General features: G+C 57.7%; 1 protein-coding gene across 1 annotated transcript; it reads left to right on the top strand.

Moving 5' to 3' along the window:
* Positions 1-658: 658 nt before the first annotated feature.
* Positions 659-17,788, top strand: DEGS2 (delta 4-desaturase, sphingolipid 2; the record flags this gene model as incomplete). Its single annotated transcript, XM_080707549.1, has 3 exons — positions 659-740; positions 16,219-16,961; positions 17,642-17,788. The coding sequence occupies 3 exons, from the start codon at positions 659-661 to the stop codon at positions 17,786-17,788; spliced, it is 972 nt and encodes a 323-aa protein (XP_080563675.1).
* Between the last annotated feature and the right edge of the window lie 647 nt (positions 17,789-18,435).

The following is an 18,435-nucleotide window of genomic DNA, read 5'->3' as shown; positions in this document are numbered from 1 at the left end:
CTCTCCAGCCCAGCCCGGGGCCTGCCTGGCAGGGCAGTGGAGCCAGCCTCTGGTCTTCAGTAGCTGTACACCCTCCTGAGCCCCGAGGGGGCTGGAGGAGGAGGTGAGGGGCCCTGTGAAGGGGACGAGCAGACGCCCCCACCTCTGGAGCCCCAAACTCACCTCCCACCTGGAGAATGCCTGGGTCCTCCTTGGTTCTCAGCCTTGACACCGGCGTCAGTTCCCTACTTTTGTTCCCGGCTCTTGAACTCCTACTCATCCTACGCGGCCCCATGCAAGCCCGGCTCGGCTCCTACCTGCAGGAAGGCCCGGAATCACTTCCCTAGTCTGTCTTCATGGACACCTGGCTTCCTGAAACCCAGGCGGTCTGACTCACCTGCCCTGCCCCTCCCTCGGCCCCACTGCCAAAGGGCGGTGCGGGGGAAGGCGCCCACCTCCCCAGTCCTCCGCGTCGCCGGGCTCAGGGCCGGGGCCAGGCACGAAGGTGTGGCCGGAGTCCCCGCGCGGGGCGGGAGCCTGGCCCCGGCAGGAAGAACAGGTGCGCCGCCATCCCGGCGGGCGCCGCCCGTCCTGGTCCAGCCAGCGCCGCCGCCCCGCCCCGCCCCGCCCCGGACCCCAAGTAGCCGGCCGGGCGCGCAGGGAGCCAGCGAGCCCCGCCATGGGCAACAGCGCGGGCCGCACCGACTTCGAGTGGGTCTACACCGACCAGCCGCACACGCAGCGGCGCCGGGAGATGCTGGGTGAGCGGGGCGCGGGGAGGGCGCCGCGGGCGGCGACGCGCGGGTTCGAGCCCCCGGCCCAGCCGGTGCCCCGGCCGAGCAGGTGCCCCGGCCGAGCAGGTGCCCCGGCCCAGCAGGTGCCCCGGCCGAGCAGGTGCCCCCAGCCGAGCAGGTGCCCCCGGCCGAGCAGGTGCCCCCGGCCGAGCAGGTGCCCCGGCCCAGCAGGTGCCCCGGCCCAGCAGGTGTCCCGCGGGCTCCGGGGCTCCGCGGCCCCGCCCCGGGCCGCCCACCCGGCGTTTGATGTTTCGCCCATCTGCCCGGCTGAAACAATACTGCTTCCTGGCGGGCTTAATTTGCTTTTATTTCATGTGTTGTTTTCAAATTTTAGTGGGTCAAACAGCCAGAAGTTATCTTCTCTCTTTTTACTGAGGGTTGAGCCCAGGGGCGGTCTACTCCGGAGCTATACCCCACCCCCCAGCCCTATTTGATTTTCTATTTGGAAAGAGGCCCACCGAGTTGCCGAGGCTGGCTTTGAACCCGCGACCCTCCTGCCTCAGCCTCCCAGGGGCTGGGAGACAGGCGTGGTGTGATTTGTCTCTTGCTATCGTAGAAGCGTGCATATCGTCTCGATTCAAGACGACCCAGTCGGCCTTTTATTCTTTTAGAATTTTTCACTTTGGTGTCTTCCTGGCCCGCTCCAAGACTAGAAATCCTCACCCAATGGATTTCAACCCTTTATTTTAATGAGCACGTGGTACTGGGGGTGGAACCTAAGAGCAGTCTACTTCCAAGTTACACCTGAGACCTGTTTTATTCTTTATTTCAAAAGACAGGGTCTCACTAGGTTGACGAGCTTCTCACTACTTGCTGAGGCCGTCCTCAAACCTGTGATCCTCCTATCTCAGCCTCCTAATTACCAGGATTACCAGTGTGCACCACCGCACCTAGCTTGGACTTAAACCTTTTAAACACATGGTGCCCGAGACAGAGTCCGGCTGCATTTAGGGGCTGGGGTGCTGGGAATCCCTGTATGAGTTTGTGACCTTACCTTGGGAGGGAAGCAGAGCCACCCTTCCCTACACCTTGAGCCTCCCAGCCTGCACCAGAGCCCAGAGTCCTGCTCGGGGGAGCGGCGGTGCGGCTGAATTGTGATCGCAGATGAGGAGAAGCCCAGTGTGGTACCTGGGACTCCAGGACGCGTGGCGGGGTCCCTTAGGGACTTTCTTCCCTGGAGATTCAACCCAGGGGCCTTCTACTGCTGAGCGCCACCCCAGCCCCCTTTCTTTCTTTCTTTTCTTTCTTTCTTTCTTTCTTCCTTCCTTCCTTCCTTTCTTTCCTTCCTTCCTTCCTTCCTTCCTTTTCTCCTCCTCCTCCTCCTCCTCCTCCTCCTCCTCCTCCTCCTCCTCCTCCTCCTCCTCCTCCTCCTTTCTTTTTGGTACTGGGGATGGAACCCAGGGACATTCTACCTCCAAGCTACACCCTCAGCCCTATTTTTTATTCATTATTTTGAAACAGGGCCTCACTGAGTTGCAGAGGTCCCACTAAGTAGCTGAGGCTGTCTGAGATCCGCGATCCTCCTGTCTCAGCCTCCCAAATGCCGGGGTTACAAGCGTGTGCCACCAGGCCTGGCTTCACCCCCAACCCTTTTAATGTTTTATTTTAAAGCCGGGTCTCACTAGGATACTGAGACTGACCTTGAACTTACGATCCTCCTGTCGCAGCCTCCCAAGTACTGGGATTCCAGGGCTGGGCCACCTGGCCGGGCTCCCGGGCTGGGGAGATTGGAATGCACCGAGCTCCTGCCCCTCTCTTCTGCTCGGCCCTGGCCAGCTTGGTTCAGCTCCAGACCCTCCAGAAGCCCCGGCTGCCTCCTGGGCCCTGGCCCAGCTGAGGAGGGCTGTCCTCTGGGCTTCCCCTACAGAGCTCCAGCCCATCTGCCCCGGGCTCTGGGGCAGAAGTCCAGGGCCCGCGGTGGCGCTCACGCCCCAGCAAGGACCCAGCGCCCATGTGTGGGCTGTGGAGGGGGCTGAGTCTTGGGCAGGTGAAGAGCGAGGGCAGGAACGTGAAGCCCTGGGCTCAGGCCTCCCGAGGGTCGGGGGCGATGGCATCCGGGGCATCTCACAGATGGGCCTGAGAGTCCCTGAGGATGCCCACCCGGCCCTGCCTTCCTCAGGCCTGTGCCGCGCCCACCCTGGGAGGAAGCCCGTGTGTGAGCACAGCATGGAGAGGCAGCGGCAGAGTGCGGCTCAGAGAGGGAAGGTCACTTGCCCGGGATCACACAGCAGGGCGCAGTGGTGGGCTTGGTGGTCAGGTTGGCTTTTGCCCTACCTAGCTGACTAATGCAGCTGGTGCCAAGCTCCTGGGGACCAAGCAATGTTTGGTTAAGATCCTAATCTCACAGTCAGGTCCCAGGAAGTCCTCGTCAAGAGCTGACTCCAGGTGCGCTGTGAATGGGGCCAAAGTCCAGCTCCGGTTCCTCGGGGCTGGGAACAGGCTCCCAGGATGCAGCCTCCCAAAGAAGTATCCCGGGCCGGCTCCCTGGACCCAGGGGCGGGGAACCGAGTCACCAGGACAGGTCCCAGCTGAGGCCAAGCTGGGCGCGGCCAGAGGAACCAAAAGGAACATTTGGTTTTTTATTTTATTTTTGAGAACAAATAGCTTTGTAACCTTGTTTGCTTTTAAAAGAAAGATCGAGAAAACAGGGGACACACAGAATTAAACAGCAAATAAAAAACATTTTCCCTCCAAGTAACCAGAGGAAAACAAAAGAGGAAAACCAGGAAGTAGAACTCTTGGCAAATGTTGGATTATTTTAGGAAAAGGCTTGGCAGCCATCTCTCCATGCCAGGTGGGAAAAACCCAGCCGCCGCAGGGTGGTGCCCGCAGCCGGGCCCCTGCCCCCTTCCGCCCTTGTGTCTGGGGAGGGCCCTGGGGCCGCTTTGAGTCTGCCCTGGAGCTTGCTCATTGCTGGCCAGAGCTCTGCGGTTTCGTGGTCTGTGGGTTAGGGATGTGATGGCACGCTCCCAGCAACACGTAAGGGCAATGAGGAGCTGCTCTCTAGGAAAGGCTTGTGGGGGCCGGGGGGGCACAGGGGGCCCGTGGGGCCGGTACTGGGTCCTATTTGTCCTGATTGTGCTCCCCCTGCCCGGTCTGCAGAGTGTGCCCCGCCCCTGCCCTCTGCCCGCTTTGGCAAACATTGCTCTTTCTGCTAGAATTCTTTCCTTTTTTTTTTTTTTTTTTGGAGGGGGTACTGAGGTTGAACTCAGGGGAATTCTACCTCTGAGCTACACCTCCATCGCATTTATTTATTTTTCCTTTGGAAACAGGATGTCTCTAAGGTTGCAGAGTCTCACTGAATTGCTAAGACTGTCCTCAGATCTGCGATCCTCCTGTCTCAGCCTCCCAAGTACTGAGATTACAGGTGTGCCTCCAAACCCAGCTTCTGCTAGAATTCTTGTTTATTTATTTATATTTTCCAGTGCTGGGGATAGAAAACAGGGCTTTCTGCATGGCGGGCAAGGCTTCTGGCCCAGTCTCCGCTGCTGGGATTCTCTTTCCTTACTCTTCCTCTATCAGATCCCTGGGCACCTCCTTCGGGTCTCGGTCTACGTGTTCTTTCCAAAGAAACACTCTCTGAGCACACACACACTCGCACACACACTCACACACGCTCCCTCCCTCCCCGCGCCCTTCTCCTTTGGCCTGGCTGCGGTGCCCTCTGAGTTGCGGGGTGCCGGTTTTCCTCTGCCCGCTCCCCACGCTCACTCTGAGGCTCCTCCACGTGCCCGGCCCACCGTGGCTCCTCGCGGGGCTGAGAACCCAGGAGGCTGTCACGAAGGCTTTGCCGTCTCCTGCCATGCGCCGCCACACCGTGTCCTGGCCAAGCCTCGGCCCGTGGTGCCATATTTGGTAGCTGGCGAATGACCATTTCCTTGTTCACAGTGTGTGTGTGCGTGTGTGTGTGTGCGTGTGTGTGTGTGCGCGCGTGCGAGATTGAGCCAGGGGTGTTCTACCTCTAAACTACATCTCCAGCCCTTTTTATTTTGGAACAGGATCTCAACTGGGCATGGTGGTACAGCTAGTAATTCCAGTATTTGGGAGACTGACACAGGAAAATTGTAGGTTCAAGGCCAGCCCTAGCCTTGTGACTCTCAGCGACCTAGTGAGACCCTGTTTGTAAACAAATAACAACAACAACAAAGATTCTCAGCATCTTAGACCCTGTCTCTAAGTAAAATATAAAGAGGGCTGAGAGTATAGCCTGGAGGTAGAAGGCCCTTGGGTTCCATCCCTAGTGCCCCCCCGTCTGTCTGTCTGTCTCTCTTACACACACACACACACACACACACACACACACACACACACACACACTTAGACTGTGCTTGGTGCCCCTCCCCCGCTCCCCTTCCCCCTCCCAACAGTGAGCGTCCAGGCCGACCACGCTACATTCATACTTGTACTCATATTCGGGCGTAGCTCCTCCATTAGTCAACGTCGGCCTCTTCCTCTCCTACCCTTCCTTTCTAGCTTTGCTGAGGTTTCCCCTCCATTACCTGGAGTCCCTCTGGTATCCCCAATGCTCCCTAGTTTGGGCATTTTAGAGAACACATATGCCCCTTCTCTTTCTGTGCCTGGCTGACCTCACTTAACATACTCTTCTCCAGGTCTTTCCATCTTCTTGCAAATGGCATGATTTTGTTCTTCTTTAGAGCTGAATAGAATTCCATTGTGTGTATTTTCCATAATTTTGCAATCCATTCATCTGTTGATGGGGACCTAGGTTGGTTCCATATTTTGTCTATTACTAATTGTGCTGCTATGAACATAGGTGTGCATATGTTACTGTAGTTCTGATTTCAACCCCTTTGGAAAGATACCCAGGAGTGGTAGAGCCGGATCATATGGTGGATCTATTCCCAGTTTTCTAAGGAATCTCCACACAGATTTCCATAGTGGCTGAACTAGTTTGCATTCCCACCAACAGTGTAAAAGAGTTCTCTTTCCCATATCCTCGCCAGCATTTGTTGTTTTCTGATTTCTTTATGCTTGCCACTCTGACTGGGGTTAGATGGAATCTCCGTGTAGTTTTGATTTGCATCTCCCTGATGGCCAATGATGTAGAACATCTCTTCATGTATCTATTGGCCATTTGTATCTCTTCTTTTGTGAAGTGTCTGTTCAGTTCAATTGCCCATTTCTTGATTGGGTTGTTTGTTTTGCTAGTGTAGAGTCTTTTGAGCTCTTTGTGTATTCTGGATATTAGCCCCCTATCAGAGTGGTGGTCTCAGCCCTATTTTTTATTCTTTATTTTGAAACAGGATCTCACTAAGTTGTGGAGGGCCTCACAAAATAGCTGAGGCTGTCTGCCCTCCTCCTGTTTCGGCCTCCCTGATGCTGGGATTACAAGTGTACAACACCACGTTTAATTTTTAAACACTTTATTGAGGTATCATTAACATGCCATGCAATCCACTCGTTTTAAAGGCACAGTCTGATGCTTTTTATTAAGTTACATAACCCCATTTTAGAGCCTTTCATCACTCAGACCTCAGAATTCCCGGGTTCCTGAGTGGGCAGGTTTCCGGCAGAGTGTCCGGCGCGCTGGGCGTCCCTCTCCCCTGGACAGGCAGGCCAGGCAGGCTGGGCAGCCCCCCCCCCCATCTCTGCAGACCTTTAGCACATGTGCGTCCCTAGGGCGAAAAGCAGGTCCAGCAGGTGGCGCTGTGGAGGTGGCGCAGGGCCCCCAAAGCAACACTGGATCATTCCCCACACTTGCTGGACCCACCCGGGCCCCCAAGGTGCCTCCCACTCTCATGGGGTCAGGCTAAGGCTTGTATTTTGGCTGAAAGCGGAGGAAGCCGGTTCCCACAGCATTACTAGGCCAGAGGCGGAGTAATCTTAATCCTCTCCCTCCAGGGAGGAGGCGGCCCAGGAGGGAGAGGATTGAGAGAGCTTCACCTCTGGGAGAGGCTGCTCTGGGAGAGGCTGCTCAACACCAGGCAGGAAGGGCCAGGCTGTGCTCCCTGCTGCGGCCACCAGGTGGCGCCGCCAACACTGAGCAGCTTGGTGGCCTTGCCGGGCGCAGGTGAGTCGCAGATGGAGCAGGGGGATGTGGGAGCACCGGGGTGATGACCGGGGAGGTGAGGCCACCTGCCTGCTGCCAGCGAGCTACTGACATTTGCCCCCCCACCCCGTAAGTGGTAGGAGAATCCAGTTCTAGATGGTTCAGGTGCCGGGCCTGGGGGTGCAGAGGGGACCGGAGCCATCACAGCCCTGTCTGCTGCTCTGCCCCCTTATGAAGGGGTCCCCTAGCACCCTGGCACCTGATGTCCCTCCCTATTCCCACCCTGGGAAGGCCCCACCTCCATGCATCTTGTGGTCACAGCTCTGGGGCTGCCGGAGCCTTCAAGCTGGAGAGCAGCTTGGGCGAGGGGCAGGGCTTGCTGGGGCACAGAGCCATCTCTGAGCGTTATGCTTCAATGCGGCCCCCTGAGGACTGACCAAGGCGCTCTGCGGAGTAGCACTCCGCCCTCCTGTCTGGAGGGGCCAGTGGACATTAGGTGACATCGTTCCACCTTCTGGCAGCACCTTTGGGCATAGTGGTGCACTCCTGTAGTCCCTTGTACTTGAGAGGCTGAGACGGGAGGATTGCATGTTTGAGGCCAGCCTCAGCAGTTGGGCGAGGCCCGCAGCAACTTAGTGACACCCTGTTTCAAAATAAAAAATAAAGTAGGGCAGCCGGGCGTGGTGGCGCACGCTTGTAATCCCTGAGTTTGGCAGGTGGAGACAGGAGGATCACGCAGTTTCAAAGCCAGCTTCGCTGGCTCAATAAGAGACCCTGTTTCCAAATAAAACATAAAATAGGTCTGGGCCAGGTGTGGTGGCGCACGCTTGTAATCCCCGCGCTTGGGAGGCTGAGACAGGAGGATCGCGCAGGTTCGAAGCCAGCCTCAGCTACTTAGTGAGGCTCTCAGCAACTTAGTGAGACCCTGTTTCCAAATAAAATATAAAATGGGCCTGGGAGTATAGCCCGGAAGTAGAAAGCCTCTGGGTTCCACCCCAGTACCACACACACACACACAAATAAAATAAATTAATTAAAAAATAAAGTAGGGCTTGGGTGTAGCTGAGAGGTAGAGTTTCCTGGGTTCCATCCCTTGTACCAAAAATGTAAATAAAAAATAAAATAAAAAGAGGGGCTGGCCACCTGCTGGGCAGGATGTCAAAGCCTGGAAGAGGGGCTCAGGCTCCAGGTACTTAGTTCCTGCTCGTGTGGCTGGAGTCTGCACAGGGCCTGTCTCAGCCGCATGCAGTCTGGAGGCGGGGCCGAGTCCCAGTCTTGGTGCTGTGGGCCTTGTGTGTTGTTGGGCCCTTCCTGGAGCTCCCTGGGCTTCATGGCCCCCCTTTCTGTGTCATGCCTGGACAGAGTGACTTCTTTTCTTTCTTTCTTTCTTCTTTCTTTCTTTCTTTCTTTCTTTCTTTCTTCCTTTCTTTCTTTCTTTCTTTCGGTACTGGGGATGGAACCCAGGGGCATTCTACCTTGGAGCTACACCCACAGCCCTATTTTATTTTGTATTTGGAAACAGGGTCTGGCTAGGTTGATGAGAGTCTCACTACTTGCTGAGGCTGTCCTTGACCCTGCGATCCTCCTGTCTTGGCCTCCCAAGTACTGGGCTTACAGCTGTGCGCCGCCTCCCCTGGTGAACAGGGTCACTTCTAGCAACTGCTGCTGTCTGAGAGCTGCCGTGGCCCCACCTGGGGCCTTTGTTAGGAAGCCACTTGAATGGGTCTGTTTGTCTTGGGTTCCGGGTGGCTGTCCACATTGGGCTCCAAGCCACCAGAGCCTTTGAGGCACAGATGTAAGTCCATTGGCTGGAGGCTGAGTGGACACTGCACCTGAGGTCGGGCGGGCCGCCGGGCCGGCTGGGTGCTGCGCACCTGGCTTGCGATTCCCAATGGGGCTGCGTGTCCCTCTCCTCCTCCTCGGCCTCCTTGGACTGCCCGCCCCTCCTGTGGCTGAATGAGCCAGAGTCTGGGGCCACGGAGCCAGCGGCCCTCCCGAAGCCCACCCTGGGTCCCTGGGTCTCTCCCCTTGGGCCCCTGGAAGAGTCCCCGTCTGGAAGCCAGCACCCCTTTCCTTTTCTGTGATGCCAGCTCTGCTGTTTCCTGGCTTTCCCCTCTCCCAGTGTGTGTGAGTGTGTGTGTGTGTGTGTGTGTGTGTGTGTGTATGTGTGTGTGTGTATGCGTGTGTATGTGTGTGTGTGTGTGTGTGTGTGTGTGTGTTACATGGGATTGAACCCAGGGGCATTCTACCTCTGAGCTACACCCCCGGCCCTATTTCATTTTCATTTTTATTTATTTTTTATCTTTTTGTGGTACTGGGGATGGAACCCAGTGGCTTTCTACCTCCGGGTTACACCCCCAGCCCAGTTTTATATTTTATTTGGAAACAGGGTCTCACTAAGTTGCTGAGAGCCTCACTAAGCTGCTGAGGCTGGCTTCGAACCTGCACAATCCTCCTGTCTCAGCCTCCCAAGCGCAGGGATTACAAGCGTGCGCCACCACGCCCGGCTTTCATTTTTATTTTGAAACAGAGTCTCACTAGGCTGATGAGAGTCTCACTACTTGCTGAGGCTGTCCTGGAACCTGCGATCCTCCTGTCTCAGCCTCCCAAGTACTGGGATTACAGGCATGCGCCCTGTGCCTGGCTAGCCCGTCCTCTCTTCTTATGCCTGATCCTCCTTGGCCCCCAGTAGCAGGACACCTCCCACCCCGGTGGCCCAAGAGACCTCGGCTGACCTCTCCCACACTTGCATCTGCACGCTCCATGCAATGTCCCTGGGATGACCCCAGGCCTCCCACACTGGGGCGCTGGGAGTCTGCACCTGCAAGTGGGGGGCCCTGGCAGGACCCCACGGCGAGGGTGCAGTTCTTTCTAATGCGCAGTCCGCTGACTGCCCTGTTCCCTGGTGCGGTGGGTGCAGGGTAACCCCGCTCCTCAGGTGGGGTCTCCTTTAGAGGCTGTGGTGCTTGGTGAGGTTTTTCTGCCCAGCCCTTGTTGCCCCCAGGACCTGGTGGCTTTTCAGCTCCCGGGAGCCTTCCCTGCGTTCTCCTGGAGTCCTTGAGGGCCCACGGCCGCGAGTGGACTCCTCCTGCGCAGGGCAGGCGCGGGGTCTCCCGAGGCCTTGCTGCCTGCTCAGCTTCCTGGAGCTGTGGGACCCTGCCAGGGTTTCCTCCTCCTCCTCGGTCCAGCAAGTGCCCCCAAGCAGGCGAGAGGACCTGGGGCTCTCGGCGCGTCCCCCTCCTGGGGTCCACGATGCCCGACGTCCAGCGGCAGGAAGGTCCGTCTGTGGCACCCGACTCAGGAGCGTTGGGTCTGCTCTGGCCAGAACAGGCCCCGGGCAGACAGTGCTCCAGGACCGAGGTTGGCCTGGCGGGCCACTGCTGTGATCCCAGCACTTGGCTGAGACAGGAGGATCACAGGTTCAAGGCCAGCCTCAGTAACTTAGCAGGACTGTCAGCAATTTAGTGAGATCCTGTTTCAGAATAAAAGATAAAAAGGGCAGTGGGGGTATAGCCCAAGGTAGAATGTGGCTAGGCCTGAAACGCAGCAACACACACACACACACACACACACACACACACACACACACACACAATGGGACTTGTACTCTCAGATAGAAGGCTCAATGCGTCTGGTTTGTGTAAATGAGCGCTTGCTCTCGGGCCCAGGCCCGCCCACGGCCTCCCACGCCCTGATGGACACGCTAGAGTATTACCCGACTTCCCAGCTGAGGAGGCTTGGGCTGGGGAGGCACTGGGACGTGGGCGCAGGAGCCCTCGCCAGCCTGGAGGCACGCCTGGGCTCTCTCTTGAGCAAGGCCCTGCCACCCGTGCCGGTGCTGGGCCAGGCTGGACACTGCCCAGGGTCCAAGGGGAGAGTAGAATGGCGGCTGGGAGCTGGGCCCGTTTTGCCCCCGAGGTAAGGGCAAAGGCTACTGTCGGGCATAGCCGAGGAGGGCGACCTGGGGAGGGGAGGGAGCCCACAGGTGGGATGTATTAGCTCCCTTCAACTGATGGGGCAACTGAGGCCCACTGCCCCAGCCCTGGCTTCTGGGCTCTGCCGTGGCCCTGTGCCCCACATCCTGCCTGCCTGCGGAGGTGTGGCCGCCCCACCCTCTCCCCTGGGGCTTGGCCTCCTTCCAAGGGGGAGCAGGGGCCACTGGCCTTGGGCTACTGGGTCTGGGGGGGGGCTGCCCGCACAGCCTGCCCCTTTGTCACCAGGACCCCTCCCCAGTCCACCTGGCTGTGACTGCTGGACCCCCAGGGCCCCCCGCCTGGCCTCTCCTGCCGATGCCCACAGCTGGGCCGCCACCGGGCTGCTTCAGTTTCCTGGAGTTGCTGTGCCAAAGTATTTGGTGACTTAGAACAACATGTTTATTTTATTTTACCTTTTTTTTTTTTTTTTGGTGGTACTGGGGTTCCTGGAAGCCCTTCTACCTCCGGGCTACACTCCCAAGCCTATTTTATATTTTTATTTGGAAACAGGGTCTCTTAAGCCAGCGTGGCTGGCTTTAAGCCTGCGCGATCTTCTTGTCTCCGCCTCCCAAGCGCGGGGATTACAAGCGTGCGCCACCACGCCTGGCTATCTTTTTTTTTTTTTGGTACTGGGGAGTGAATCAAAGGGGCATTCTGCCTTTGAGCGACATTCTTAATCCCTTTCATTTTTTTATCTTGAAACTGAGTCTAAGTGGCTGAGGCTTTGTGAAGCTGCGGAGGCTGGTCTTGAACCGGTGATGCTCCTGTCTCGGCCTCCCAAGTGCTGGGATTACAGGCAGATGCCACTGTGTCTGGTACAACAATATGTTTTTTATTTTATTTATTTTTTTTGTGTTACTGAGGATGGAACCCAGGGGCCTTCTACCTCTGAGCTCCATCCTCAGCTCTATCTTATTTTTATTTTGAAACAAGGTCTTGCTAGGTTGATGAGTCTCATTACTTGCTGAGGCCGTCCTGGAACTGGCAATCCTCCTGTCTCAGCCTCCCAAGCACTGGGATTGCAGGCGGATGCCATCATGCTCTGCAGGACAATGTGTTTATTATCATCAGGTCTAGGGCCCAGGCGTCTGACGCGGGGTCTCACTGGTCGTAAGTCAGGGAGTCCGCAGGGCCGTGGGGATGGGGGGGGGCTGGAGCGGACTCCATCTCCTGCTGTCTTTGGTTTCTGGAAAAGCCACGTTCCTCTGAACGCCCCTCCCTCTGTGTCCTGAGCTGGCCGTGGCAGGACCAGCTGGCCTGTGCCACAGCGAGGTGCCCTCTTCCTTCTCCCTCTCACTCTCCTAAGGATCCTGGAGACTCATCTGCTATGGATGACCCAGGAGTCTCCCCACCTGGACCCCCTGATGAACAACCCCAGTGCCATGTGTACCTCGTTCCCCTCGCCCGGCAACTGACACGGCCACGGACTATGGGCTTCAGACGTGGACATCCTTGGCTGTCTGGTCTCCTCGCCTATCTTGAGAACACAGGTCCTTTGCCTGACCTCCTGTCTTCCTCAGCCTGTCTGGTGCACTTCTTGGGGATCCCTGGAGGCAGCCCAGAGCTGGCCAGACCTCCTCTCACGACCCTGCTCACCCAGGCGCCCGGTGGCCCTCCCTGTGTAGTGCTCACTGGAACAGGCCCATCACTGTGATCTCCGGCACCTCCTCTTCCTGGACGCACCTTGGGCAGCTGTGGGCCTCTGCAGGCCGGCTCCGGCAGCCTGGCCCTCAGCCTCGCCTCCTCCCTGCAAGCTAGCAAGGCCCCGTGGACTGTATCTCTTGGAAGCTAGGTTTTTTTCTTGGTGGTACTGAGGATGGAACCCAGGGGCATTCTACCTCTGAGCTACAGCCCCAGCCCTATTTTATATTTATTGCATTACTGGGGATGGAACCCGGGGCATTCTACCTCCGAGCTACACTCCCAGCCCTATTTTTCATTCTTTAATTTGAAACAGGGTCTCACTTAGTAGCTGAGGCAGGCTAGGGACCTGCAATCATCCTGTCTCCGCCTCCCAGGACTTCAAGCGTGCGCCACCACGCCCGGCTCTTTGTCCATTTTAAAATCTTTGAGTTGTTGGGGTTTTGTGGCCACGGAGGTGTAGGATTTCTTTCTATGTTCTCTGGATATTCAGCCCTTCTCTGGGGCTGGAGTGCAACCCTGGGCTGGCCTGCACCTGGTCTCCATCCCCAGCTCCTTGACTCTCACTTCCCTTGAGCGTCTCGTGGACCCTCCAGCCCTGCCTGGCCGGCTCTTTCCTGAGTTTACTTTTTTTTTTTTTTTTGGTGGTACTGGGGTTCCTGGAAACCCTTCTACATCCGGGCTACACTCCCAGACCTATTTTATACTTTTTATTTGGAAACAGGGTCTCTTAAGCCAGGGTGGCTGAACCTGCGCCATCCTCCTGTCTCTGCCTCCTAAGCGTGGGGATTACAAGTGTGCGCCACCATGCCTGACAATTTCTTTTGGTTTTTTTTAGGCCAGCTCCTGAGGGCAATAACTTCCGGGGTCAAAGGGCCCTGGCAGTTTGATGGAGGCCTGTCTCAGGCCTGGTGCTGGCCCAGGGGCAGGGGCCAGGGACACTGCTCTCCCCAGCTGCAGCCCTGGGGATCAGACCCAGAACTAGCCTTGAGGGGCCGATGGGGCCCTTCAGGCCGCCTCGAGAATGTCCTTGGGCTGCCACTCACTTGGTTTGGGGCCACAGCACATCAGTGCTGGTCATACTGGGTCATGCCAGTAATGCCAGGACTTGGGAGGCTGAGATAGGAGGATGGCAGGTGTAAGGCCCGCCTTGGCAATTTAGTAAGACCCTTAGCAACTTAGTGAGACCCTGTTTCAAAATAAAAAATAAAAACAAAAGGGTTTGAGAGTGTAGCTCAGAGGTAAAATGCATCTGGGTTCAATACCCAATACCAAAAAAAAAAAAAAAAAAGATGAGGTGCTAGCTTCACGGAGCTCCAAAGAACAGACTGGCAGGGGTGAGCTGCCACTGTGGTTATAGGCTGTGGAAAGCAATTTCTGCCTAACCCAGCACGGGCTGCCGAGGTGCAGCTCACCCTGTCATCTTGCACTGGGGATGCCAGGGGCCAGAGGAAGCTGGTATGCATCTTGACAGTGAAGGCAAGCCCCAGCGGGTTCCTAGGCCTCTCTGAGCTGGTGCGTGGCTTGGCAGCTCAGCAGAGGGTGTCAAGCCTGGTCTGCTGTCTGGGGCTGGGTCCCTCTGCACCTTTGCTTGAGCCGTTATTCCTGACAAGTTGTCTGTCCTCTTGGCACTGGAGAGCATGTCTGTAGCTTGCTGGCTGCTGTTCCGCTGGCCTCGGCCTCTGGCAGGTCAGGCCCTCAGGTGAGGTGAACTCAATGTCACCCTGGGTCCAGTCTCCTCACGTATAACTGGGCATGCCGGCGTGTCCCAGGCTGAGGAGGGCACAGGGCTGCTCTGGCCTGTGGACACATCACATCCCCATTCTGAGAGGACAGTGACTCTGGGTCATACGCAGGAGTTGGGGCAGGAGTCTACCTTGGCCTGGCTGGTCCTGGTCCAGGGTTCCAGCCCTGCAGCTGCTCACAGGGAGGGGGAGATGCAGGAGATCCTGGAGACCCTGCTTGCACCCTGGCACCAGTCCTTGCCCTGCTGGCCTCAGTTTCCCTGTTTGCTTGACAGCAGTGGACCTACCTCTGAGGGCCATAAATTCCTGCCAGGGGATGGGGGAGAGAGCAGAGCCGGGGCACCCGCTTCTGCTTGTGTGATGACCTCTCCTGCTCTGGGACGCAGCACCGCCCTTGCCCCAGCCCGAGCAGCTCTAGGTTTTCAGAAGGCTCAGCTCCTCCCGCCGAGTGTGCGGCCTCCCCTCCCGCTGCCTTGCCAGCAGGGCCGGCCGTCCTGGCCTCATTTCCTGCTCCTGGCTGACCCGCCTCTCCCACTGTTTGTTTTTTTTATTTCTGTCAAACAAAATACAGAAAAGTACAAAAATACTATACAAATACCTACTGCCTACAACAACGACATTCCACGTCTTATCTTATTTCCTGCAGTTCTTATTTATTTATTACTTAGTGTGCAGAGGATTGAAACCATAGACATTCTACCTCCTGCTACACTCTCAACCCTTTTTATTTTGAAACAGGGTCTCGTTAAGTTGCTGAGGCTGGCCTCAAACCTTTGATCTTCCCGTCTTAGCCTCCCAAGTATTAGCAAAACAGGTGTGTGCTACCATGCTTGGCTGTTGTGTGTGTGTGTGTGTGTGTGCGCGTGCGTGCGTGCGTGCGTGCGTGTGTGTGTGTGTGTGTGTGTGTGTGTGTACTGGGGAATGAACCCAGGAGTAGTTGCAAAAGGATCACAAGTTAAGGCTGGCCATTAACCTGCTATCCTCCTGTCTCAGCCTCTCAAGTACTGGGATTACAAGAATGTGCCACAGTGCCTGGCATCCTCGGTACTATTTTATTTTGTTTTATTTTTGTGGTACTGAGAATTGAACCCAGGGGCATTCTACTTCTGAGTTACAACCCTAGCCCTATTTTTATTCTTTATTTTGAAACTGAGTCTCACTAAGTTGCGGAGGGCCTCACAAAGTAGCTGAGGCTGGCGGGGAGCCTGCGATCCTCCCACCTGGCCTATTTTACTTTATTTTATTTTTTGCGGGTCTAGGGATGGAACCCAGGGGCATTTGACCTCCGAGTGGCACCCCCAGCCCTATTTTTTTATTCTTTATTTTGAAACAGGGTCTCACTGACTTGCAGAGGGCCTAAGTAGCTGAGGCTGTCCACGAACCGTGAACCTCTAGTCTCAGCCTCCCGAATCCTGGGATTACAAGCGTGTGCCACCACTCCCGGCTACTTTTTATTTTGATACAGGGTCTCACTAGGTCTCCGAGAGGCTAAGCTGCAGAGGCTGGCTTCGAACCTGTGATCCTCCTAGCTCAGCCTTCCAAGTACTGGGATGACGGGCATGTGCCTCCATGCCCTGCCTGGTTTAAGAACTGAAACATCTGGCCCCTCCAGGCACTTGATGAGTTTGGGGGTGGCTTCTCGTCCCTCTTGGGCATATCTGAGCGCCCAGCAGGGACGTGTGTGCTTAGCGGGCGGCACACTTGGGGCCAGGCAGCTCATACCTCTCAGCTGCCTTGATTGTAGCCTTACGTCTACATCTTTGTGGTGAGACGTGCTCTTCCTTTAGGCTGGTGGTGAATTCCCTCGCTCAGGGAAGTCTCCCCAGACCCACTCAGGTGAGGGGCAGGCGGGCCAGACGAGGCTCTTCCCAGCTCAGCCTCAAAGTACAGCGGCAGGTCTTAGAGGGTGACGTGTCCTTCCGTACAGATGTTGTGTGACAGGCGCTGGGTAGGAGCCGAGTTCATTTTCCAGGTCACTGCTGGGGACGTAGAGATGGCTGGTTGGGGGGTGGGAGAGGAAGACGCACCTGGGGGTCCCCGTGGCGCAGCTCACTCGTCTCCTGTCTCCCCTACAGCCAAGTACCCGGCCATCAAGGCCCTGATGCGGCCGGACCCGACCCTCAAGTGGGTGGTGCTGGGGCTGGTGCTGTTGCAGCTGCTGGCCTGCTGGCTGGTGCAGGGGCTGGCGTGGCGCTGGCTGCTTTTCTGGGCTTACGCCTTTGGCGGCTGCGTAAACCACTCGCTCACGCTGGCCATCCACGACATCTCCCACAACACTGCCTTCGGCACGAACAATGCTGCCCACAACCGCTGGTTCGCCATCTTCGCCAACCTGCCGGTGGGCATCCCCTACGCGGCCTCCTTCAAGAAGTACCACGTGGACCACCACCGCTACCTGGGCGGCGACGGGCTGGACGTGGATGTGCCCACGCGCTTCGAGGGCTGGCTCTTCTGCACGCCGGCCCGCAAGGTGCTCTGGCTCATCCTGCAGCCCTTCTTCTACTCGCTGCGGCCGCTGTGCGTCAACCCCAAGGCCCTGACCCGCATGGAGGTGTTCAACATGCTGGTGCAGCTGGGGGTCAATGCCATCATCTTTGCCCTCTGGGGCATCAAACCCATCGTCTACCTTCTGGCTAGCTCCTTCCTGGGCCTGGGTCTGCACCCCATCTCTGGCCACTTTGTGGCTGAGCACTATATGTTCCTGAAGGGGCACGAGACCTACTCCTACTACGGGCCCCTCAACTGGATCACCTTTAACGTGGGCTTCCACATGGAGCACCATGACTTCCCCAGCATCCCGGGCTGCAACCTGCCCCTGGTAGGTGCGAGGGGCCCAGGCGGGGCTGGGGCGGGCCAGGGCTGCATGGGGCATGGGCGTGGGAGGAGCTGGGGCGGGGGAGGGCCCCGGCTGCACCCAGGTCGCTTCTCCCCTCTGTGCGAGTCAGTGGTGGCCATCTTCACTTGTGTGGTCCCCGGGTGCTGGCTGGGAGAGGCACCTGGAACATGCCAGCGCAGGGCTCCAGGATAAGGGGCAGACCCGGGGAGGGTGTTTGGCTGGAAGAGGAGCCGCTTGAGCCCGCTGTGACATTTCCTGGCCGTGTCCTTTGGCAAGCCACCTGCCCTGTGTCTCAGCTTCCTCTTTTGCAAAATGGGGCATCTACATGTGAGGAGCACGTCTTCCTGTCTTACTCCTCTGTCCCTGCTCACGACTTGTCAGCCCCGTGTTGCAACAGGGGCCCCCTCCTGGCCCAGAGCTGGCCAGACAGGACAGCGTGTGCTTGGCCTGGCTCAGCTGCGGGGGAGGGAACCCTGGGTAGCATCCCTGCCTGGCAGCCCTGGGGCTCTGGAATTGGAGGATTCTGAATGAGAGAGGAGGAAAGGGGTGGAGGAGGAGGTGCCTGGGCGCTTTCCCAGCTGTCAAGGGCGCCTGCTCCCTGCCCGTGTCCCGCAGGTCCCCACCTCTGCCCGAGGTCCTCAGCTGTCCCACCCTCTCCACAGGTGCGGAAGATTGCGCCCGAGTACTACGACCACCTGCCGCAGCACCACTCGTGGGTGAAGGTGCTCTGGGATTTTGTGTTTGAGGACTCCCTGGGGCCCTACGCCAGGGTGAAGCGAGTGTGCAAGCTGGCGGAGGATCGGCTGTGAGCCCGCACCTGGCTCCATCCGAGGCGGCAGCGCCAGCCCTGTGCTGCTGGCTTTCGTGTGCCAAGCTGCCGGCCAGCGAGCGCCCCACAGCTGGTTTGGCTGCACGGATTCCTGCCCCCTGAGCTGCCGCTGTGTCCCCGCCGCAACCTGGTTGTTGCCATCAGCAGCCACATCTGGTGGCAGCTGGTGAAGGCCATGGCAGAAGCAGCTGGGTCTGCACGTGGACTCACTGGAGGCCCCTCTGGGCCTCACTCCTCACTGGTCCCCACGGACCGCGTGCTCTGGTGTTCTTGTGTCCTGATTAAATCCGGTGACCCCCAGTCTGTGCCTGGTCTTCTGGGGTGGGTGGTATCAGCCAGAGCCTGGGCTCCCAGCGAGTAAGGCCCCAGACCTAGGCAGGTGGCATCCAAGGCCTCGGTCGCCCCCTCTGGCCAGCCCCCAGTCGCACCCCCTCTTTGCTCAGGCACTTTGGGAGGGCAGCAGCCCCCAGGGCCCGGCTATTGTTGGTGGTGGCCTCAAGGGGAGGTCACCATCCTGCGGAACTGCCTCCCCTTGGCCTCCCAGGCTGCGGGATCTGCCTCCACACCAGCTCAGGAGAGCACCCCCAGATCTGGCCCCAGCTGGATGGCCAGGTGAGGCACAGGTGA

The sequence above is a fragment of the Muscardinus avellanarius genome (assembly GCF_963383645.1).
Source record: "Muscardinus avellanarius genome assembly, chromosome: 12".
In the NCBI taxonomy this organism is placed as follows: domain Eukaryota; kingdom Metazoa; phylum Chordata; class Mammalia; order Rodentia; family Gliridae; genus Muscardinus; species Muscardinus avellanarius.
The sequence above is the reverse complement of the archived record's forward strand: the minus strand, read 5'-3'. Positions and strand labels throughout refer to the sequence as shown.